The sequence below is a fragment of the Clinocottus analis genome, unplaced genomic scaffold, assembly GCF_023055335.1.
Source record: "Clinocottus analis isolate CAN_PGR_092001 unplaced genomic scaffold, fCliAna1.0.p SCAF_7, whole genome shotgun sequence".
NCBI lineage: Eukaryota > Metazoa > Chordata > Actinopteri > Perciformes > Cottidae > Clinocottus > Clinocottus analis.
Genome location: NW_027176229.1, coordinates 11,853,223 through 11,875,116, shown reverse-complemented (window position 1 = coordinate 11,875,116; position 21,894 = coordinate 11,853,223). Strand labels below are relative to the sequence as shown.

The 21,894-nt window shown below is 41.5% G+C and overlaps 1 protein-coding gene across 7 annotated transcripts in view; it reads right to left on the bottom strand.

Annotated features, from left to right (window-relative positions):
• The window catches only part of LOC137779268 (probable E3 ubiquitin-protein ligase HECTD4), a 34,389-nt gene extending 13,952 nt beyond the window's left edge, over positions 1–20,437 (bottom strand). For 2 of the 7 annotated variants that reach the window (XM_068566877.1, XM_068566879.1), the window contains exons 1-42: positions 19,766–20,437; positions 15,854–16,407; positions 14,138–14,227; positions 13,936–14,063; positions 13,373–13,481; positions 12,547–12,685; positions 12,173–12,343; positions 11,881–12,073; positions 11,609–11,770; positions 10,519–10,632; positions 10,265–10,405; positions 9,939–10,174; positions 9,696–9,838; positions 9,476–9,558; positions 9,283–9,388; positions 8,999–9,119; positions 8,770–8,898; positions 8,236–8,360; positions 7,605–7,782; positions 7,419–7,522; positions 7,002–7,200; positions 6,764–6,883; positions 6,576–6,680; positions 6,285–6,448; positions 5,803–6,048; positions 5,119–5,311; positions 4,706–4,810; positions 4,509–4,597; positions 4,251–4,423; positions 3,708–3,843; positions 3,480–3,624; positions 3,191–3,357; positions 2,865–3,011; positions 2,580–2,764; positions 2,275–2,428; positions 1,865–2,145; positions 1,508–1,694; positions 1,330–1,411; positions 1,022–1,224; positions 712–847; positions 355–537; positions 72–236 (exon numbers count right to left, since the gene is read on the bottom strand). In XM_068566877.1, coding sequence (XP_068422978.1) covers positions 72–236; positions 355–537; positions 712–847; positions 1,022–1,224; positions 1,330–1,411; positions 1,508–1,694; positions 1,865–2,145; positions 2,275–2,428; positions 2,580–2,764; positions 2,865–3,011; positions 3,191–3,357; positions 3,480–3,624; positions 3,708–3,843; positions 4,251–4,423; positions 4,509–4,597; positions 4,706–4,810; positions 5,119–5,311; positions 5,803–6,048; positions 6,285–6,448; positions 6,576–6,680; positions 6,764–6,883; positions 7,002–7,200; positions 7,419–7,522; positions 7,605–7,782; positions 8,236–8,360; positions 8,770–8,898; positions 8,999–9,119; positions 9,283–9,388; positions 9,476–9,558; positions 9,696–9,838; positions 9,939–10,174; positions 10,265–10,405; positions 10,519–10,632; positions 11,609–11,770; positions 11,881–12,073; positions 12,173–12,343; positions 12,547–12,685; positions 13,373–13,481; positions 13,936–14,063; positions 14,138–14,227; positions 15,854–16,407; positions 19,766–19,912 — 6,738 coding nt within the window. In that variant the 5' untranslated portion in view covers positions 19,913–20,437. The remainder of the gene's footprint in view (positions 1–71; positions 237–354; positions 538–711; positions 848–1,021; positions 1,225–1,329; positions 1,412–1,507; positions 1,695–1,864; positions 2,146–2,274; positions 2,429–2,579; positions 2,765–2,864; positions 3,012–3,190; positions 3,358–3,479; positions 3,625–3,707; positions 3,844–4,250; positions 4,424–4,508; positions 4,598–4,705; positions 4,811–5,118; positions 5,312–5,802; positions 6,049–6,284; positions 6,449–6,575; positions 6,681–6,763; positions 6,884–7,001; positions 7,201–7,418; positions 7,523–7,604; positions 7,783–8,235; positions 8,361–8,769; positions 8,899–8,998; positions 9,120–9,282; positions 9,389–9,475; positions 9,559–9,695; positions 9,839–9,938; positions 10,175–10,264; positions 10,406–10,518; positions 10,633–11,608; positions 11,771–11,880; positions 12,074–12,172; positions 12,344–12,546; positions 12,686–13,372; positions 13,482–13,935; positions 14,064–14,137; positions 14,228–15,853; positions 16,408–19,765) is intronic. The other 5 variants (XM_068566883.1, XM_068566878.1, XM_068566881.1 and 2 more) reach the window with 5 other exon arrangements.
• Positions 20,438–21,894: the final 1,457 nt, after the last annotated feature.

Below are 21,894 nucleotides of genomic sequence, written 5' to 3'. Positions count from 1 at the left end.
GAGACAAGTGAGATTAAAGCAGATATTTCCATAAAAATAAGAACTGTTGTATTTAATGCTGAAATCTATACCTCAGATCTGGGTGTGCAGAGGCGTGATATAGGTACTGTCAGGATGTCTGAGGCTTGACAAGCTCTCCTATACTCGCAAGAAGGGAACTTCACAGTAGCGATGCCCTCCTGCTCATTAATGGACATAACGATGCCCACACTGCCCAGCACTCCTTTACCTACGACCTGGAGAGGAATCACAGGAACGATGTCAACATTTTCAAGCTTTTGGGGGGAAATGTTTAAATGCTTTTTTCTGGGGTAAAAGTACAGCATGTTCACCGATTCCTATCCCTCCACTAACCTGGACTTCAGAGCCAATCTTAATTGTTTCTTTAAAGCCCCCAAGGGCACAAAGTGCAGCAACAGCTTGTCTGCCAATGGCCTGCAGCTTAGCCAGTTTCCTGCCACTGCTGCTCCCATTCTCCAGAATACTCTCAGCATACTTCCCCAGCTGAGGGATAAACATCAGAGCCCTGGACAGAACCTACGACACACCCCAATAAAGAAAGCATTAGGTCTAATAAAAACAGCATAATATAGCGCCACATATAATCAATCTAGGACAGAAATTTAGATTAATATTTTTTTACGAAGCTATTTTAAGCAACGCGTTATCAATTACCATTAATGTGCAGAAATATACGTAGTAGTCCTTTACCTTTTCAGCAGTGCTAGTCCAGATCTGAGCGGTGTTGGTCTCTGGGGCAGTGAGCAGGCTATGCAGCAGAGCAATAACCTCAGCAGCCATACTGTTGGCTACATGACCACTGATGAATGGCCTGACAGGGTCCGACCTGTTCACGATACATTTTAAAGTCAGAAAAAGTCACATAAACTGTTTGACCAGACATATATACACACATATATTCACAGATGTACGGTAGGTGCAGTATAGCCACTACAAATTGACTGATGCCTAGAACTGAATGATGAATCATATAGACGGAAAATTATTATTGTTCATTTACCTGGCCAGATCAGCATTCCTGTCCCTACACACAGCGGTCTGAGCAGTTTTCTTTTTGTCACCAGTGGTAACGCCTCCAGCAATCTCCTGGGCTACAGTCTCTACAGGTGGACCAACACTCACTATCAGACCAGACTGAGCCCACTTGTTGGCCTTTCTCAGGGCAGCAGAGGCCTCTTCTGTGATCACTTCACAGCTGCCACTCTAGAGATGGTTTGAAACGGACAGCATGTCAGGATGAAACTTGGAATGAACCTACAGTACACACTCACATTATCATATTGTTGGTATACGCGTTTAAACGCTGACCTTCGTCATGTCTCTGTCCATCTTTACCACCTTTTCCATGTTCGCTCCAGTGCCAAGACGAAAAGGACGTCCCTCTGAGCTGCTGCATTTTAGAGTAGACGAAAGAACACTCATGTCCTTGAAACTCAGACGAAGCTTCCCTAATGTGAAATGACAAAGACATTTGGGGAAAACTTACCTGAGAAGTGGTTGTAGGACCTCATGAGATGACTGGTCCTCTCTCTTGTGGATAAAGATCGATAGCTTGCCATCAACCGCCTCGCCTTCCTCTCCAGCATCCTCAGACTTCAGAGCTCCTTTGGAACTGGCGCGGGACAAACTAGTGTCTGGCTCAGAAGAGCTGGGAGAGAGGAGGGTCTGACAGCCTGGTGAAAAAAGGTAACATTGTAAATATTGATAATGAATCAGAGTAAATAACATTATTACCATCAAGGATATTTTGGAATATAAAAGTTTTGATAAAAGAACATTTCCTTTCAAGGGCCAACCACGTACACACACACATATTTAATACTCCTGGGTAAGAAAAACCAACCTGGAACAACATAGTCTGCAAGCTTGGCTAGCAGCAAGGCAGCAATGCGTGAGGCAGGGTCACTCGCATCTTGTTGCTCAGCATCTAGTGTGTTAATTGAGTAGCTCCACGAAGGCAGGGCCACATTACCACAGTCCTCCACACTCATGAGAGGCAGGGCAGCGCGACATAGCTGCAAGATGATAAGCACAAGCTTTGGTGAAGGTCTCTGATCCAGCAGAAGAGACAAGAGTTTGGAAACACAAGCCGGTTGGCTCAGGATAGCTTTCCCTATGTGGCTCCTGAAACACAAAACAAAAGAACATATATAACAATTTTATAAAATCCCACAGAATTATATACAAATACATGATGATGTTTATACATGATACAAACAAACACATCACCAAAAATACGGGACAAAGTTTTACCTGGAAAGGTCATTGAGCAGACTGAGCACATCCTGCAAAGCATCATTGCCAGCTGCCTGATTACCACAGCACTCTGTGGCTCTGGCCAGGTGATTTGTCAGCAGGCTGGACACTTGCCGTGCCAGACCAGAGTGCACTGCATCTGTAGACCCACCTTGAAAGAGAAAAAAAAATTACAAACCATTACAACTACTAACGTTTTAGTGTGCAACCTTTTCCTCTGGTCTTTTATAAAAAAAATACTCTTAATGTGCACGTCAAGACAAGTTCATATTTTGAGGTATATTGATTCCAGCATAACTTACCTTCCACCTTCTCCCACTCGATGCAGCGGTTAGCCAGAACCTGGAAAGCAGCCCAAGCCATGGTTGCCACCTTCTGCTTTTTAGTTTGCTTCTCATTCGAGCTGCATTCCCTCTGACCACTTAAACTACACAAGCTGTCCATGAGCTGGACCAGACCACTCCGAACCAAGCACTGTTCTTCACTCCTGCGGCCACATAGATAACAAATAAGGGTAAGGCATCTGAAGGTTTAGTAATACAGAGACAAATAAAAAAAAAGAGAGAATGCAAGTTGAATCATCTTGCCTGGTGTAGGGGATTGTGCAAAGCAATCCAATACTGTTGGCACAAGCAATGGGGTAGCGAGCACATAGTGACACTACAGACGTCATGGTCTCCCCAAAGGCCTCCTGAACCTGCTCTACCATTCCACCACAGGTCAGTTCCTCAATCCTGGTACACAAACAGATATGTATATATAAGTGTGTATATATATATATGTATATATATATGAAGCAGCCACATTCAAGCATCATTTTACAGTGACATTAAAACGTTTTAATTTTGTAATATGAATACTACATTGCATACTAGAATAGAGTAGAGTATGCTTAAAGCTCCCTCTTTCTTACCGTGGGCCACCTTGCAGTACCATAGTCACAGGCCCCACCAGGTGGGTGACACCCCCAACTCTGACGGCAGCAGTGAGCAACTCCCTCATATGAACAAGCGCCTGCTTCCGTGTGGTGCCGCGTCTCCATCGCGTCTGCGCAGCAGACAGAAAACTGCTGCTTGACACCTACAGAAATAACCAGTAGAAAGGATCTCAAAGTCAGACCAGAATTCACAAAAGATTCTCATGCAGCTATGGCAACAAATAAGTCCCTAAAAAAAGAAGTGAGTGATGAGTAAGAGACTTACAGCCTGATCAGGAGTAGTTCCGATAAAGGCGAAGAGCTGCCCCAGCAGAACACTGTATGTTGGTTTGTCACGGCTGTCCTCGATGGCCAGTGACTGCAGCAGGGTAAATGAGCTGCTGCGATGACTAGTAGGGTGGTGTCGCCGTCTAAAGGTTAAAAATGAATTCACCACTAGTTCATTTATATGATTCTCATAAATGAATTAGATGAAACAAAAATAGACCAATACCTTTGAGCTGCGTGTGTAAACTCCAAGTCCTGGTTAGCAATCATCTCCAAGTCAGAGGGTGCTGACATGCTGCGTAGGAAGACTGGCTGCTTCACCATGGGGATCACCGACTTGGCGTCTGATACAGATTTAGAGGCTGTAACAATAGAATTGTGAAGAAATTAGATGAGAATTAAACTCACAGCCTTTTTGTCTGCCTTCACTGGTGTCTTGGAGCAACTCAAACGACAACCAATCATGCCTGAAAACTAAAACATTGACGGATGAAAATATTGATTCAAAAAAAATGAGGCTGGGATACAAACTATATATATAAAAATTGATTAAAGTCTGACTTCTGTATAAGTTACATAACTGTACCCATAGATACACAAGCTGATGGATGTTTCAATAGTGAGAGTGTTTGACAACATGCAATTTAAACATCTGATTGAAAAGGAACAAATCTCCAATCCCAACCCTGCTGCCCAACATGGTTAGTTATTAATAATAAATATTTACTAATTAGCAACATAAGAGTAAACATAAAAAGATAGTGGGTACCTGGCCCTGGTGTGCCAGCAGGTGTAGTGGTGAGGCTTCTGCAATGTGGAGCAATGGTAACATGGAGAAGCAGCTCAGTGCGGTTCATCAGACTCTTCACCAGTGCTTTAGTTTTAGCCAGTGAAGTGCTACTTCTAAGATGCATGGTGTTCACCTCTTGAAAGAACTTATCCCTGTGGTTGAAGACATGTAATGTTACTATACAATCTGACCCATGACATCTCTTCTAAGTGCAAGGATATTTTTTTAATTACTTGCCTCAAACCAAGGACGACATTTTCCAGATCACTAAAATCTAGTGGGACCTCCTTCAGGGAGCAAAGTAGTTCCAGCTCCTTAATTTTGTTCTGATAAAACAGCAACAAAAACGAGAAATATGAATATCAAAGCAAATGGTTGAGTTAATGGTATAATCTCCAGGGGGAAAGTTGGTAAATGTGTGAAGAGCAGGGTACCTCAAAGAAGTGGTAGTCGTGAAAGAAAGGAGTGTTGTTCTCCAGCTTTCCCTGCTGGCCCTCCTCTACCTCATTCTGCCACTTTTGTTCCAATTCTCCAACACTCTGAAAGTAACACCGGAGATAATTAAACACAGAGTAAGACTCCCAGCAAACCTCTAACAGCCTGCTGGTGATTAAAGATATTACAGAAAGGTGACATAAATGTTGCTTTGCTTTGCAACAACACCTTTTAATTCATTAATAACATTGCCTGTGGCCAACAGGACATACTTTATTTGACTATTAAAATATTGAAACAGTCAATATGGCAAATATGCATAGTGTGCACAGTGCTTCTTCAACTAATAGCAAGCAAATGTAACTTCAGTATAATAATTGATACAAGCCTTACTGTGTTAACAGAAGCTCACCTGCAGCTGACGCTCCATAGCATTGATCTTCTTGAAGGTCTCAGCCATGATCTTACAGACCAGGTCATACTCCTCTGCATGGTCCTCACGATACTGGTAGTTGACAAGTGACTGAAGGGCATCCACCAGGCTGAGATGTTTTATGACACAGGATACTATAACCTCCTCCATAACATCTGGCCTGATCACCTCCCTAACAGGAAAAAATGTTTGCGTAAAAACAAACGTTTTACATCGTCAATGTAATTTTAAAGCAATATCACATTTCTTATCCGAATTACAAACAAAAACTAAATCAACTATGACTGCTATGAAGGAGAAGAGCTGCAATACTGAGAGGAAGGACTACTGAAAACAGAAGAATAAATCAATCAATCACAAGGATTTAAGGGGATATTCTGATCATCTGCAAAACAGTTTGAATCTTTAAATATTGTATTACATAATACATTTACAAAACTGTAGGCTTGGATCTTTACATTTCTGTACACTACATACAATAGCAGTCTAAAAAAAATGTTCTTCACCTCTCCTTAATGTTCTGTACTTCTGTCTGAATTTGTGAAAGCCTGGTTGGCAGCACTTTATTATTTCAACAATGTTTCAAAAAAAAAAAACTCTTTCTATAAACAGCGATGATGTTACATGCATACCCTGTGTACCGTGACAGCATGACCCTCTTACTTGATGCTGGGACGGAATTGTGGTCGAGCCCTTCCAGACACCTCTCGAAGCCTACCCATGATGCCTGGAGGGAGGCGGATACGAGGTAAGTCAAAGTAAGTCCCAGGCATGAGGCCTGGGGGTGGGATGAGCACATCAGAGGGGTATGTGAACTCCCGATCCTCCTCAATGGTGAGTGGCAGAGGGGAAGGGCTGGGCGTGAGAGCAGGAGAGATTGCACCATTCGCCTCCACCTGCCACTGACACCTAATATAACAAAAAAAACACACCTGTCATCAGTCTGTCATCTTGGCTGCTAAATGATTTAAATGAGTGTTACATGAAGTACCACTGAAGAATGTGTCCCAATTGTGGATATTGTTATGCACCAATCCTGAAGCCAAATTCCTTGTATGTGCAAACATACTTGGCAATAAATCGTTTCTTATTCTGATTCTTACATTGTACTATATTTATCCCTTTTTTTCATTTAGCTATGTCACCTTTGCAGCAGCTTTGAACAAAGCAAATCCTGGCAGGCTTCCTCCTCTCTTGTCACCTCTGGCCCGTTATAGAGAATGCGGAGCATAGAGCAAGCCAGCACAGACAGACCCAGGGCAAGGTCTGCCAAGAAGGGGAGGCCTCCAGAGACATCCTCAGATGACTCCTGAAAATACAAAACAAATAGCATCCTCAGAATAAGCTGTTGTTCTTCATGTTCCACACTGACTGTCAGTTTGATTTAACAACAGTATTGCAGACATTTGGGACATGCCATTGCTCACACGTTTTACCTGAGCTCTGACAGTGCAGGAGAACCCCCACATGGCTTTATCGGGGGTGTTATGTTCACGTCCACTCCTCATCTCAAAAGAAAACATCACTGTGTCTCCTTCAACCTAGAACAGGACACAGACAAAATGTAACTCTTCAAGAATGTATGTGCTCACAGTATATGTTTGCGCAGAACAGCTTATTTTACCTTCACAAGGTCTTTGGGCCATCCTGTTCCTAAGACACTACGACTGCCATATCCCAGAGTGTTCCCTCCATACTCTGTTACTTTACGACTGTTGGTGTTGGGACCAGCATAGATAACCAACTAAAATGTCAGAGAATACATTTAGTGCAAAATATCCCCAATAGGTGTTTTGCTATGCCTGAACAGGTTCCAAGGGGTGATGACCATTGGACCTACAGTGTATCGTGAGAGTCAGTACCTTGTCATAGTCATACTGTGAGGAACAGCGAGAATCAAAACGAAGGTACAGGCAGCGGGCCCCTGGGATGTGTACCGTCTCCTTGAATTTGTAATTGTCCCTCACAGGGTGCACCGTCTCTACAGTCTTTCCAGCAGCCCACGGGGCAGGGATCTTCAGCCCAGTCAGGAAACCAGGCTCCTCCCGTTCGTCAAGAATTCTAATGTCAAGGAAACAAATAAATCACTTTTACACGTTTTAGAAAACAGAGTTTGTGAGAGATAAAACAGCTAGCACTTAACGTTAACCCACGCTTGTCTGTGATAATTTCTTTATCAAAATACTTAATTATGCAGCAAAGGGATACAAAATATAATCAGGTGGATTTAATGAGAATTCGTTGTGAATGTTCTCATAGTGAATTTTCACAAAACTTACTTGTCATCAGCAGCACATGCCTTCGCCCCAAGACCAAGTGAACCACCCATAAGTGGAGGCTCTTCGGTGAAAAGTGGAGACTGAGTCTTTAGTACTAGGGCAGTCTGGAAATCAGAGATTGGAAATAAATACTTGAATGATGATTACTTTTTATACTCAAGAACTTCAATTGAATGCAAAAATTGCCTTTTGGACTGGCAAGACTCCAACCTGGCTGGTGTAGAGGACCAGCTGCACCAATTGAGGCATGAGGGCGTCAGCAAGAGTAAGGGTCTGCAGGTTGGGGTGCATCAAAGAGGTAAGCAACACTGGCAGCAGGTGCCCAAGCATGGTGGCTTTGGTTACCTGTTCCAGCCCTTTCAACCTGAACAAGAAGAGAGAAGACGATGAATCCAAGGAAAAAATAAACAAGACAAGAAATAGGGACATTTGTAGGGTTAAAAACAAAGCTACAGAAATGTAAAAGATCCATCAAGTATTTCTGACGCCCTCTATTATTCGTAAAGAGGCAGCAACATTACCCAAATATAGTGATAGCTTGTTTTACAATCAAATATTGCATTGGAGAAAACATTATGTCTGGTTGTATTTCTTGTCAGTGTAAATATAATTTTATGATAATACAGTTAAGAACATAGATTAACAAGTCTGCTAATGCAATACAATAAAATAAAATAAGTAGTAGATAGTGCAGCGTTTTTAAGAAGTTGTCGATCAGCTACTTTGTTGAGTTTGGAAATTTCCTAAGTAGCTGCCGAAACAATCAATTCTCACCCTGAAAAGTTTTTTGTTTTTTAAGATGCAGTTAAAGGTTCACCTGGTTTCTCTGTCAGCGATGTCACTGTTAATGAGAGCTGTGGTCACCTGCTGCAGGGTCTCCAGCACTTCATCACATCCCACCAAGATCTTGGTGGCAAGGGATAAGATGCTGCTTTGCAGCTCCTAAGGATCACACACACATAATATGCCCAGATTTACGTAACACGGCTTTCAAGATTTTCAACGACCATCGTGCAATTAGGAAGTCATCCAAACAGAATTTCTTTATTTTTATGTCTGCAGACTAAAACAAACATTCAATCTGAGCCGTTTCCTTATATGTGACTGTTCGGCTTTTTAAAAAAAAAATCAGTAATCATGATTAGTGATAAGAAGAAGAAACCACACGTCCTTCGTTAGGATAGCACTGTTAACGGATATTATTATGAGTGCAATAAGCACAAATTACTATGCAGTGCAGTAAAAGAACATTCATCTCCCATTGCTCCGTTTGGTGGGTTGGTCTCTCATTGACAGACACACAACAGATTCCACGTGCACAGAGGTAGGGGTATTTAAAGGGGGTGTTTACCTGTACCTTGATTGTTTCCCCTTGTATGGAACTGTCACTGTCGTCACTATCATCCGGACGGATGAGAATGGTGTTACTGAGGAGGTGGTTCTGAACAGCCATGAGGTAGCGGAGACTAGGTGAAACCACCTACAGATGGGGAAAACCATCTTTAGTTTGTACAAGTGAATAAACATGTGATCTTAATCAACACAGATGGCATTTCATTCTGCTGAACTGAGAGTCATACTGGCACAGTGGAGAGCAGCTTCTGGAAGTCGTCTCGAGCGACAGTCTGACATTTGGTAATGACGAGGCAAGATTCCCGTACTACAGTCTTGAGGATACAGTGCAGCAGCTCATCATTCAATCTGTAAAAGAGAGAGATTTTTCTATCACTTTGTGATTCACAAGTATACCCTCTACGGGGAGCAAACTTGTGTTTTTCAGCCATAATAGGACATTGTTCTGCACAGTTACCAAAGGCTATTGAAAAATCATATTGCACTATATAATTACAGGACAGACAATTACCTGTAGTAGTCCTCTTCTTCACTACCAAATCTATTCTTCTGCAATTGGTCTGCCAAGTTGGTAAGGATGACATCACGAAGTTGAGACAAGCCACTGTTCCTTTCACCTGAGTGTCAAATAAAAATACACAGAATATTAGTAAAATTCCCCATAAATCTGTTAAAATGGCAGTTATATTAAAATGTGTCTTTACTGTCATAGTCACCCTCAGTTAAAACCAGTTTAAGCAGTTTGTTGAGTTCAGCCTCCCCCTGATACAAAGTATTCAGGCCTGAACTACAGAGACAGAGAGAAAGTAAACAAAGAAAGTCAATGTGAATACAATTGACCTTGATTTTTTAAAAAGCCATTTTACTATTACTTCTGTTTATACCCATTAGACACGATCTCTATAAATGGAATTTCCGACTTACCTGATGGCCAGGCACACTTCTCTCTGAATCTCTGCTCCAATCTGATCCTTTGGAGCCATGAGTAGCTGCCAGAGAAGTAGGCCTGAACGACGCACACTTTCCCTATTCTGCTCTGACTGAGGATTGAAAAACCTAAACACCACCTGGACAGAACGGAGGAAAAAATTAAACAAAACTGAAAAACACAGAAAATTGCTGAGTCATTGTTCATCAAAACTGCCCCCAGCTAAACCACTAACTAACCTGGAACACAACTAAGATGCAGCGGATGATGCATGTATCTCCATTGACCATGGCCTTCTCCATGATGTCACAGATGCTGCTGAAGTGACGGGCCTCGATGGGATGTTGTTTACCCAGTAGGGCCCCCAGGGGCAGGCTGTTGCTGCTTGCTGCCAGCAGGTTTAGCTGATGGATACACATAGCACCTACATGATGAAGCAGCTGGTTGATCACCTCGCCAGTGGCCACTGTTTCCTCTGTGAAGGGACAAGTTTTGCAGATATTATAATGTCCGACATGACCTGATACAAAGAGCATCTGGTGGTTTCCAGGCAGTATTTATCTACCTTTGGGTTCTTTGATGACATGGCTGACACCAAGCCTATGGCACACATGATGAAAGGCTTGGTTCCCAGGATTGCACCATTGATCTATGTAATCACTGGAGCAGGTCCAGATCAAGTTGTTCAGTGCGTCATAACATGCTCCTAAGAAGCCAAAAATTACAGAATGATACGTCACTTAAAACGACCATGCATTGTGTGACTATTCTCTGTGATTTTTACACAGAAGAGTAGAATGTAACAAAGACTTAACTCACCTAGCCCTGCCACCTGGGCTCCCCTGCCTAAAGAACTTCCAGGCGCATCAATGAGGTCTGCACGGCTGCTGAACTGACCGTCAGCCAGGTTAAAAACCAAGCTGGAAGCTAATACTAAGCAAAGACATAAAGTTAGGTTTAGTGAATAAACTCATTGATTGTATTGCACAAATCATTGGGGATTCTACAGTAGTTCTTTCAAACAAACCTTGTTCTTGATTATTTAAAATCACAAATAATTAAATTCATATTTTAACATTAATTTGCAACCGATATCTCCCCTGTCTCCAGGTCCACTTTGTCAAAATATATTGTCCCAATGATATTGATAAACATGCCCTTAATGTTTTGCAGCTTAACGCAATTTGCCTTTTTTGACTGCAATTATCCACATGGCAAAGTGTAAATAAGTTTGAACCCAATGGGTCGGTTGTGTGGGGCATAATAGCTCAAGTTCTTTTCTTGTGGTTGCCCCAGTTTCAGAAAAATACATGTATAGGTGCTTTAATCATTTATTTTTTAAACGTCATTGCGTCCTGTGTATGTGCTTCAGTTACACCAACTCTCCACATCTCAGTGGAACTGCGCTTAGCGCTACTCTTTATGAATTGCAGTGAAGCTTATTTGCATAAAAAAGGGACAGATTTTACACAAAGTGTTGCACAATATCTAACTGAAACATGTGCACAGGAGTACAGAGACGCTTGGCAGCAAAGTTATGCGTGTATTTCACACTCTGCAGGTGCTTTGAGATGCAAGCATTTATCTTTTGTCTAAGTTGTACAGTTTCAGCATCACAAAAGCCACGCAATCATTTTGTAAATTTACCCCTCGAATGTTATGTACTATACATATCATAAATCCTTAATGGACTTCATGCTGCGATCAGACTGTAATCAGAATAGTTCTTATCCTCCAGCAGTTTAACATGATGAAAAAGGCTTAGTTTATTTATTTTTTAAGTCTTTGTAATGTATCGTTACAATAAGTAAAAATTTTAATCAAATTACCTCTAACTTGAGAAAAACGTATGACTAAAAAAACTCAACACTGAGGATTTCCAAGTGTCTGTGTGTGTGTGTGCTCTTACTTTTGAGAGAGGACAGGCTGCTGGTACCTCCAAATAACGAGCGCGTGGCAGAGCTCCCAGACACACCAGGAGGTGAGACCAGCATTACTAGATAGGTTCCACACACATACATCGGGGTCTTTCTTAGGGTCTTTAGAGGAAGTCCACAGCTAGTGTTTACAGCTATGAAAGAGTTAAACAGAAAAGTGTCACCAGAAAGTATTAGATTCCATATGTATTGCACATTGAAGGACATGATTTGTGGATGATTAAAGGTTGTGCTGATGAATTACCAGACTGTTCCTCTTTGACAGTGTTGGTGATAGCAGAGCCTGTGAGAGCAGCCAATGTGGCAGAATGGGAGGCCCGGAAGCGGGACATTCGACTCAAGAGAAGCTCATTCAAGCACTTTGAAGACTCGCCTTCCTTGCGGGTTAAAATCACCCTCTCCTGCAAGATGTCTGCAACACACAACCCTGTCTGTGTCTGCACCATTGACAAGGGGGAAGAGAAAACATCAAGGATGAAACACAGATGTAAAAATACACTGAAAACACTGTATATGGCAGGGCATATAATACTCACAGACAGGAGAAAGACATCCATGAAGACAGAGTGGCCTTTCTGTGTCTTCTCATTGAGACTGGCTGGGGACCAGACCCAGTACAGGTAAGTACCATCTGAGCAGAGGTGCAGTGTGGTCATGCTGCTGCCCACAGGGAAGTGGTGGGCTGGCATGGGCACAATCTGGCACACCTGAAAATCACACAGTGAACATAAGCCCCATCTATAGCTATGCTTATCATTTCAACTAAGAGCTGTTTGAATTTGAATCACTACATTGGAATAAACTTAACTTTAGGATCAGATCATTTTGCACACAAACATCAAGACTTAAGTCTAATTTACTGAATTCAACATAAAATACAAAATAGTCATGAAATGAAAGTATACAGTACCTGGAGGGTGAAGGGATCAATGACCTGGCACAGCTGATGAGGCTTGGCATCAAAGGAGGAGGGACGGTGGAGGAGACGACCGCTGCAGAACACCACCCAGCCGGGCTCCAACTCTTCATTTCGACAGTAAACAAAACCCCTGCACAAACACAAACACAGAGCATCTATTTACGTGTTCTGGGCGTGTACTAATTGAACACTTGTCAAAATCCCAATTAAGTCTATTGTTTACCCTATTCAGTGCTGACAATGAAAATTAATTAAGAGTAGGTTCATCAAGAAAGAGTTGGCTTACTAGTTCAAAGCTATTGTGGGTCTACAAATCTAAATGTTTGTATGCAATTGCTAGGATTTGTACTAAGTAGTATAGGTCCCAATTCCTTTTAGAAATGTGTTTACAGTTTTTGTTTCTTAAGAAATCAAGAAATGTTTCTAGAATACACTAAACTAACTCACAGTCCTAAACCTGTATCGCTTCTGCAAGTGAAAAAAATACTGTGAGCATTCTAAAAACACACTGGGGATCCTGCCACCATGTGCCCTGTGCTTACCATCTGGGACAGTTGCTGCCACAACATTGAATTAAGAGACAAAGAACACAACCCATTTGTCCTTTTTAAAAAATCAATTAATCAAAGACAGAGGGAGGATGTGACTGTCTAATGCAGATATTGGTTTAAAAATGTTTAAAAAGAAATAACGCAGTGCAAAGTGATGCATAAATAATTAGGGATATTTCTAGTGTTCACCCTCTCTTTCTGTCTTTTTTTTATATTCTCTGAATGCTGCTGATGAAAGGCAGACAAGAAAGAGAGAGTCACATTACCTCAGTGTCCCATGTAAACCAGAGCCAAGCTTGCTTAGTCCTCTCCCAGAGGAGTTAGTGGTATACAGGTAGAGCCCATCTGTGGCCAGACAGCGCCCCAGGTCGGTGTCTGCAAGACACAGGGACAATAGATTCAATATAAGGGCAACGACAGACAGAAAGGTAGGGGGAGGTATGCAAGAAGTGAATGGGAGTTCTGAACAAGGTCTGAAGGTTCTGAACAAGGTCAAGGCACCTGTATGCTTTGCTTAGTTATTCATTTAAGGAGACAGTAATACCTTAAAATGTTAATACACAAACCTGTTAAAAGGATATACTGTATCTCCTGAATCTTCTGATATACATTTTCTGAAGGTGAATAAATATAACAGAAAGCAGGGCAGCATTATAAGGGGCAATATGACATGCCCAATCCTCTCTATTTGTTGTGTTGGAAAACAAGACATGTGACCAAGACATAATTCATCACTACCAGCTATGAGAACTGCATCTGCTGTGGTTTTCCTTCATGTTTTATAAATGTAAAGGCTGTTTACACAGATGTTTTTAGAAAGATTGTTTACCTTTACTCTCTGCTCCTCCAGCAGAATTATCAGGTGTAGGCAGCATGTCCTCAAAACCCCAGGACACACTGTGTTTGCCCCCCAGAAGGCAGGATGGAGAGCCTGGGCCTCCTTCCAGGAGCAAAAGTCTGAAACAATTGAGAGGGTGGTTAAACATTGAGAAAGTTAGTTATGTTTATCTTTACCAAAATACTGCCCTCACCTGTACAGGACATCTGACACAGGGAGCTGGCCGAGATCACTTTGTTTCTGCAGCAAGTGAACTGTGTGGATGAAGGTCTTCAGAGATCCCCTGGAGAATCGTTTAACAGATTAGTAAGGAGGCTGCAGCATGAAACACAAGTACAAGCTCATTGTTAAGCATTTCTGGAACTGGAAGTGGAATAATACTCAGCTTGAATTATGGAGGGGATTTGATAAATGTACTGGGAATTAAAATGTTATGTTTTTTTAAACTGAATGAAAAAATATTTTCTATCAGAATCCAGCAGAGAGAGTATTTTGCCCTGCGACTCTTAGCAGGGTGTAATAATAAACTTACTTAAGTTTGTGCAGTGTCCATTTACTGCTTCGCCTTATTCAAGACTGAACTATTAACTTAACGCATTCAAGTAATTCTAGTTTCAAAGAGAATATCTTTGTGAGAAGAGGTCTGCTGAAATGCTATTCTGCCATTCTCTAGGGAAAAAGAAGTGAGGTTTGTAACTGCAGCCTTGAAAAACAGCTTTAACTGGGCATAAACAAAGAAAATGGATGCAATGTCTATAGTGATTACATAACCTGTACTACCAACAACCTTACATGCCACCAAACGTGCGTGACAACAAAGGAGCTAAAACATTTTGACTTGTGTATCACCAGCATGCCTGTGTCACTGGGAAACTAGTATCATCCAGGTAAAGCCTGCTATGTGCTGTCAGAAGAGTATATTTTCATGGATTTATGTTCCACGGTTGACTCACACAGATGAGTCATGTGCCACAGTCCCTTTCTCCACCTGTAAATATCTTATCAACAATTGATGTCAATGTGCATGGCTACGCAGTCTGTTTGCTTGCTTTACCTACACACAATGTGAATTGTATAGCCGACCCCAACAGAGGTGAGGGGTCGTAAAGCTGATAGCTCTTTAATTAGCACCCACTGTTTGTGAAAAGGGCTGGATGATTCCCCACAACAAAGAGCTCTCAGTCCTAACAGAGGCTGGACAAAGAGTGGAGAGTTCTGGTTTTGACATGTCAAGATCAGTTGTCACTCGCAGAAGTCAAATGCATAAAAACAAGCACATTCTGCTCTTTTGCAGGTTAGTTGACAAACAAACAAAAAGCACCACCACTGAGCAGATGGAGTGCCCACTAATTTAAGTATGGATGTGCAGCACCGTATGGGTCCCTGCTTACGGTTGGACAGTTTAACTGTCCTTATCATTCCATTGTGTGTTTTTATGAAGAAGAAAAACACTCTAACAATAATATAACAAAGTAAAAGGATAACATTTATAAAATATGATAGTTTACACGGACTTCAAAGGAGATGAAAAGATTTTTGGGATGGTGGCAAAAAAAAAAGAAAAAGGCCTGGAGCCTTCGAGACCAACTGCTATAATTAAACAATAAAAGGGATCTCTATCTGCCAATATGGATCATCAACGGGGATTGAGGATTTCTGAAAGTTATATTTACTTCCTTTTTTCATTTGTGCTGATCTGAATTATGAGTTTTATGATCCGTTTTATTTATTTCTCAAAGAGTTCTTGTTACTTGTGTATAAAGTAACAATAGGCCTTCTGTGAAGTGTTTGGCGACTCTAATAACCTTCTAGCAAATATGGTTGGTTTAATACACTGTCTACAACACCCAACCGAGGGTTCCTAAAAATTACGATGGTAGAACAGCAAGAAGTAAATGTATGGCCTCACCTGGCAGAGGCAAGTGCTACAAGTGCAGCAGCAGCGTTTTCCCTTTGTCTGTGTGTGTGGAGGATCTGCATATGAGCTTGTCCCTGTGGTTGGCCTGACTCCTTGGCACCATCTTCCAACCAAGAGCAAAGCAGCCCCTCAAGGCCATTGAGGCAGTCAGCAGGCTCTTTGCTGAGGCTGAGCGGCTGGCAATCCCGGAGGCAAGACAGCAGTACCTCTGCTGTGACGCCGCAGAGCGCCGGGTCACTGCGAGTCTGGGACTGCAAAAGGGGAAAGACCAGCAGCAGGCCGACACGGGAAGTGAAGGGCGCCTGCTCAGGTTGCTGTAGCAGACCTTGCCTTTTGAGCAAGGCCAAGGTCTCCTCATCCGCCCCTCCGGTCCCCTCTCGCTCCTGCTGCTCCTCCAAGGCCAACTGCCGCTGCGCCCCCCACAGGCCACGCAGAGCATTGAGTCGGTACTCCAGGAGGCGTGCATATGCATTGCTCTGATTCCCACAGACAGCACGCAGACGCTCAGCGAGCTCTACTGGGTTCTTCGTCTCAAATGTTAGAATCTTGAGAACAGGGGAAGATAGAAAAGACAAAAATAAGTGAAAAAGGTTTAATTCAACAGCAGTCAAACTTGTCACAATTTGTCTACACTTTTCAGAAAAGAATAAACTTTCAAGATGGCAGACACAGTATGTGATTATTGGTCTGGTCTCTCAAATGCAAATTAAGTTTTCCACTTCAGAGGGAATTTTCACTCAGAAATATGAATCCAAATATAAAAGAAATGCAACGCAGTGGAAAATTTCAATTTAACTGACATGGCTTTTGTTCTACATTACCTGACTTACCTCACACTTTATCTATAGACTATATGCTTGAACAGCAAAATGATGAAAAACCATTAGACTGCCGCCTTTTAACAGAAGAACGGGTAGGAATGGTGTACCATCAGTAGATTAAAAATAAACTGTTTTGTCGACATGATACCTTACATTATAGGCTAATATGCAGTAAATGATTTTGGTAAAACTTTGTTAATTATGTCTCACATGGCTAGAATTAGCCATGTGAGGGCTGCACGGTGGTGTAGTGGCTAGCACTGACGCCTCACAGCATGAAGGTCTGTGGTGGGGTTCGGATACTGGTCTTCTGTGTGGAGTCTGCATGTTCTCCCCATGGCAGAGTGGGTTACCTTCGGGTTATCCGGCTTTCTCCCACAGTCCAAAGACATGCTGCATAGGTTAATTGGACTCTAAATTGCCCGTAGGTGTGAATGTGCACATGAATGGTTGTTTGTCTATATGTCTGCCCTGTGATGAACTGGCGACTTGTCCAGGGTGTACCCTGCCTTCGCCCCTTGACAGCTAGGATCGGCTCCAGCGCCCTGCGACCCTAATGAGGATAAGCGGTTCAGATAAGGGATGGATGGATGGCTAGAATTCATCGCTAGAATTTCAAGTATTTCCACAGTATAACTATGAAGCACCTCCAAAGAAAAAACTCTCGTGCCTCCAGTTCCTTATACTGTGAAATAATTGTCGGAGATAGCGCGGCACATTTGGGATAGCCTATCACAAGTGAAACGATGTGCTTTATGTGCACTTAGGCAGCATTTCAGCTATTGATTACACTCTGTGGGCCAAGAATCATGGACTAGAAAAAAAAATCCATTATACCATTAAGCATGGAGGCACAATTTGTATTGATTCAATTTCAGAAATGCTACTAATGTTACAGTAACACGCCTTGACTAGATGTTGGGCCTTCTCCACCTGACTCTGCAAAACAGCTTATGTGTAAAAATAGTTAGCATCACAATACCTACAACAACAGCACCGAATGACCAAACCAGTCAGTCAGTCCAAAAGCATATTAGGACTTCCTATTAACATTCATTAATTAATTAACCAGTGATTTGTCATCTATCAAAGCTGCTGATTAAACAAATGTACTTATAATAGGACAGCATGTGGCTGATGGCTGAATAGTAAAGGAGCCATCTGCAGCTGTTGTGATTCTTTCACAAGTACAACTAGTGATTGACAAGTAAGTACTAATTATGCTACTAATACTACCATGGGAGTGAATTGGAGAATAACAAGATGAATATAAGTAGCACCAGTTAAAACATAGGTAAATAGTTAGGTCAAAAGAGGTCATGTTCGAGTAACAGAACCAGCTAAATGTGTACAGTTAAATGCACCACACAGTACATTGCAAAAATAATCAAATCAAACAACCAGTATCTGTTGAAGAGCACAAAAGCCTTACAACAATCTTGACATACAACCTGTCACTTTCCCAAACACAGTTATGAGCATGACTACTGTTCTAGCATAATCTAAGAAAATAACAATATAAATGTATTCAGAATATTAATTTGTATTTTGAATGTTTTAGCTTGCTTTATGTTGTCCACATTAAGAGACCATTATTTTAAAAAGACATTTGTTCACCTAAGCCAGGAATTTGCAAGCATAATCTCTTGTTAAACATTAGAAATCAACCAACATATGTTGCTACATTTCGATTAAGTGTCAGCCATGAGGTGGAGAACCTATATTGTTAATGGTTGATTGCAGAAGTTCAAGACACAAAATCACAGCATGCTGAATGAACTATACATGTTGCTTCACGTTAACTGTCAATATTGCCCTAAATGACACATGCAGCTGTGGCAATAGATAGCGGTACTACCATGTTATAGCTAACGTAAAGTATCATTGATTTAAGTGCTTAACTATCACTGTCAGCCCCAGCTCTTGAACATGTGACATTTACTCTAGGCCAACAAATGTAGTCTACAGACTGGTGGATACTACGAGCTCAAGCTTCATCACATGGCATAATACCGAAAAATCGAGGATGTAACATTGTTGGATCGAAGTTTCCATCAGCATCACTGTAAAGACGCAACAATCTAGCAATTTAGGCACGTCCGGTTTTCGAGATTTGGCCTTCAAAGTAAAAGCCTAAATTCCGGATTAACATCTACTGCACTTTAGAGCAAATTATACACTGCCATTGAAATACATTCTGCTTTGCACAAGCCACAAAACTAACATTAGGGACAACTTGAGGAATATAGAAAAAAAGGTGAGCCAAAAATAGATTTTAAAAAGGTATAAGAAGTCCACACCGGCCATACACAGCGAATAACATCCAGAATGTGACACAACATTGCTTCATTGTGTTTAGGGAACAATATTTCAGGGAACTAGTTAATGAAAAAGATTTGTTATGATCATTGTAATGTGTGCTACACTTGCAGTGATCAGAAAACACTTACGATAAAATTATGTCGCTTCACTTCCACTATTCAAATACCAGGAGAGCTATGTCAAATTTAATTATCAATCGGCTGTGGTTAAGCTTACATGTTGTCACAGAAAACACTGCCATTTCAGGATCCAAAGAGAGGTTCACTGTGTGGTGCAATCTGAGAAGTTGCTCGTCTAAGAAAGCTGCTGCACCGGCACTCTTAATAAAGTTGAAGCTGTGCAACTTGACACTTGAGGTACAGCGATGACATGCAATGTGTGCGCCACCTCTTATGAAGTTAATTGAAGATAATATGACATTGCAAATCAATGATAATATCCTGTTATATACACCTTCAGTTTCTAAACGATACACATGGTTAGATTGCAGCAGTGGGTTTGGAGAACTTGTATTTTGGAGGAGATGACAGGAAATTATTTGACAAGAGTGGCTTCATTGACAACGGGCCAATAGCATACAAGCAATAATCTTGCCAACGTTAGCTCTGTCGTTGTCACTTAATTAGGGTGCGTTGCAAGCGGGAAGTGAAAATACATTAAACGTATTACGTTAAAATAAACAAAAAGACACCCACAGCAATGAGTGTGTATTTATATATACTGTAAAAACATGCACCTGTGTGAGATGGTATTCACCCACCTCTTGCTCGGTGTCTCCCTGCTCCGACACCCCAATTTCACTGGGCAATTCGGCCAGATCTGTGACCCGAATGAGTCCGTCGTGGAGGAAAATGGTCTCCTCCTTCACTGAAAGCCACTGGGACGAATCCACAGCCCCGGAGCCCATCGCTCTCTCCTCCGACAGCGATGCCAAAGGGGTCGAACATTAAAAATTCAGTGACAGAATGACAGAAACGCCCTAGTTCGCCTGCTAGCGAGCCACAATAACAAAACAGTCGGCCTCTTATCTGACAATAGTGTTTGACGGGTCAGGATGAAACGTGCTGACTGACGGCGGCCGAGCAGAGAACAGACAGTGGTGGCCGGCTTCCTCCTCGCGTAACCGGGTTGTTCGTGTCGAGCTAACGGTAGCGGCTAGCTGTCTGGCTCCGTTAGCTGTAAGCGATGCTAACTTACCGTAAGGTATCGTTATAACGTTACCGAGCAGAGTGGGCGTGACACCCGGACTAAATCCGTTACTGCGCCGCACCGTTAATACGAGTGTCTTTTCAGGACGAAGACTGCAACCGCAGTAAGCGATTTTTTAAAAGCAAACATGATAACGCAGACAGCTACGTTCACGGCCCGGGTGCCGTGTCAGTGGCTGGACAAGATAATGAGTGTCTCCCAGCTGTCAGTGCGACGCCATGTTTCCAAGGCCAACTTGCGGTTCCCAGCATGCACCGCGGGCCAGAATTAAAGCTGTCAAAAATTCATGAGTGGATTTTGTTGTCTAACAACACAACATGTAATATAAGACACGTGACAATTGTTATTTAGATTAGTCTGTTTTACAATTGTGCAATAAACATTCAGGTTGGAAGTAGCAGTCATGTGTGACCGGCAATATTGCTACCTGTACTCAACATTTGACCACATTTTAGAGAGTTAAATAGCTATGTCAACCTAGGTATTGAGTTGTGTGATACACGATAACTCATGTATTTTTTTGTCAAATAATCAAAATTATTTAAGAAAAGTGATAAGTTAAAAGGTGACTGGAGCTTGTTGTTTTCACTTGCCTGTTATCACTATATTAAAGTGTACAATCACTAAATAAAAATAAAACAAGTGGTGAAAAATATATCAGAATATCACATCGTTATGTAGACTAGGACAAAAAGAGTACCATTAAATTGGTAACACTAAATTCTGAACCCTGGCACTGCTGAAATGTTTTGGGATGTAAATATCTGACGATTGTCTTGTTGAAAAGGAATTAAACTTTGAATTCATTTCAAACAACTGATGTAGCCAATTTCCATGTTGTACTGTCAAAATAAGAATGCATAAGACTAAAATAAGAATGCATAAGACTAAAACATTGATGCAACACATTTTAAGAGCTGGATTTAATGTAATGTAATGCCAGATGAGTTTCACATTTCACTGGTTGTAGTCCTCACAACACATTTTTTGGATCAATTATGTTTTATATAAAAAACATTAGAGTATATACTGTACAAAACATTCAAGTGTGGCTCTAGTTATTTGTCCTTGCTTAATCAATATGCAGTGTAATAAGATGCCACGCTACGATAATTTGGGAATTCCTTTTCAAACAAAAAATAAAAATAAATGTTTTCTTATTATATTTTCAATGCACAATCAGATGGTGTTCAGTTTTTATTGCAGGTCTTTATAAATATATATAATGTACATACATACTTACAAATATTACATATTCAAGTTCTTGAATGTTTTCTAAGATGCTGCCATTTAACATCATCAGAGAGAAACAGAGAGAAAATGCTGCATTAAGATGTAAAGCTTATCTAATCCATTGTTGTTATTAACAGAAGCTTAGTCTAAAATTGTGTGAGCTGTGCCACAACATCAGCTTCCTTTACCAGCCTCAGGCATCGCTTATAAAGACGAGTAGGAATCCCTCTTCTTCTGTCATTGCCTGAATTTTGCACCCCAGCAAAGTCTTTTTCCTCCATCACACTAAGTGCTTGAAGTAGGTCAGAGGCTTTAGAGAAGCCTCCAGAACAGCTAGAAAAGAAACATAAAAAGTGTCAGAAACCAGACTGATAATCTATTACACAAGCAAACTGAGTCCACACATTAGACAGGAGCCTGGCACTCCTCAAGTTAAAGATTGTCTAA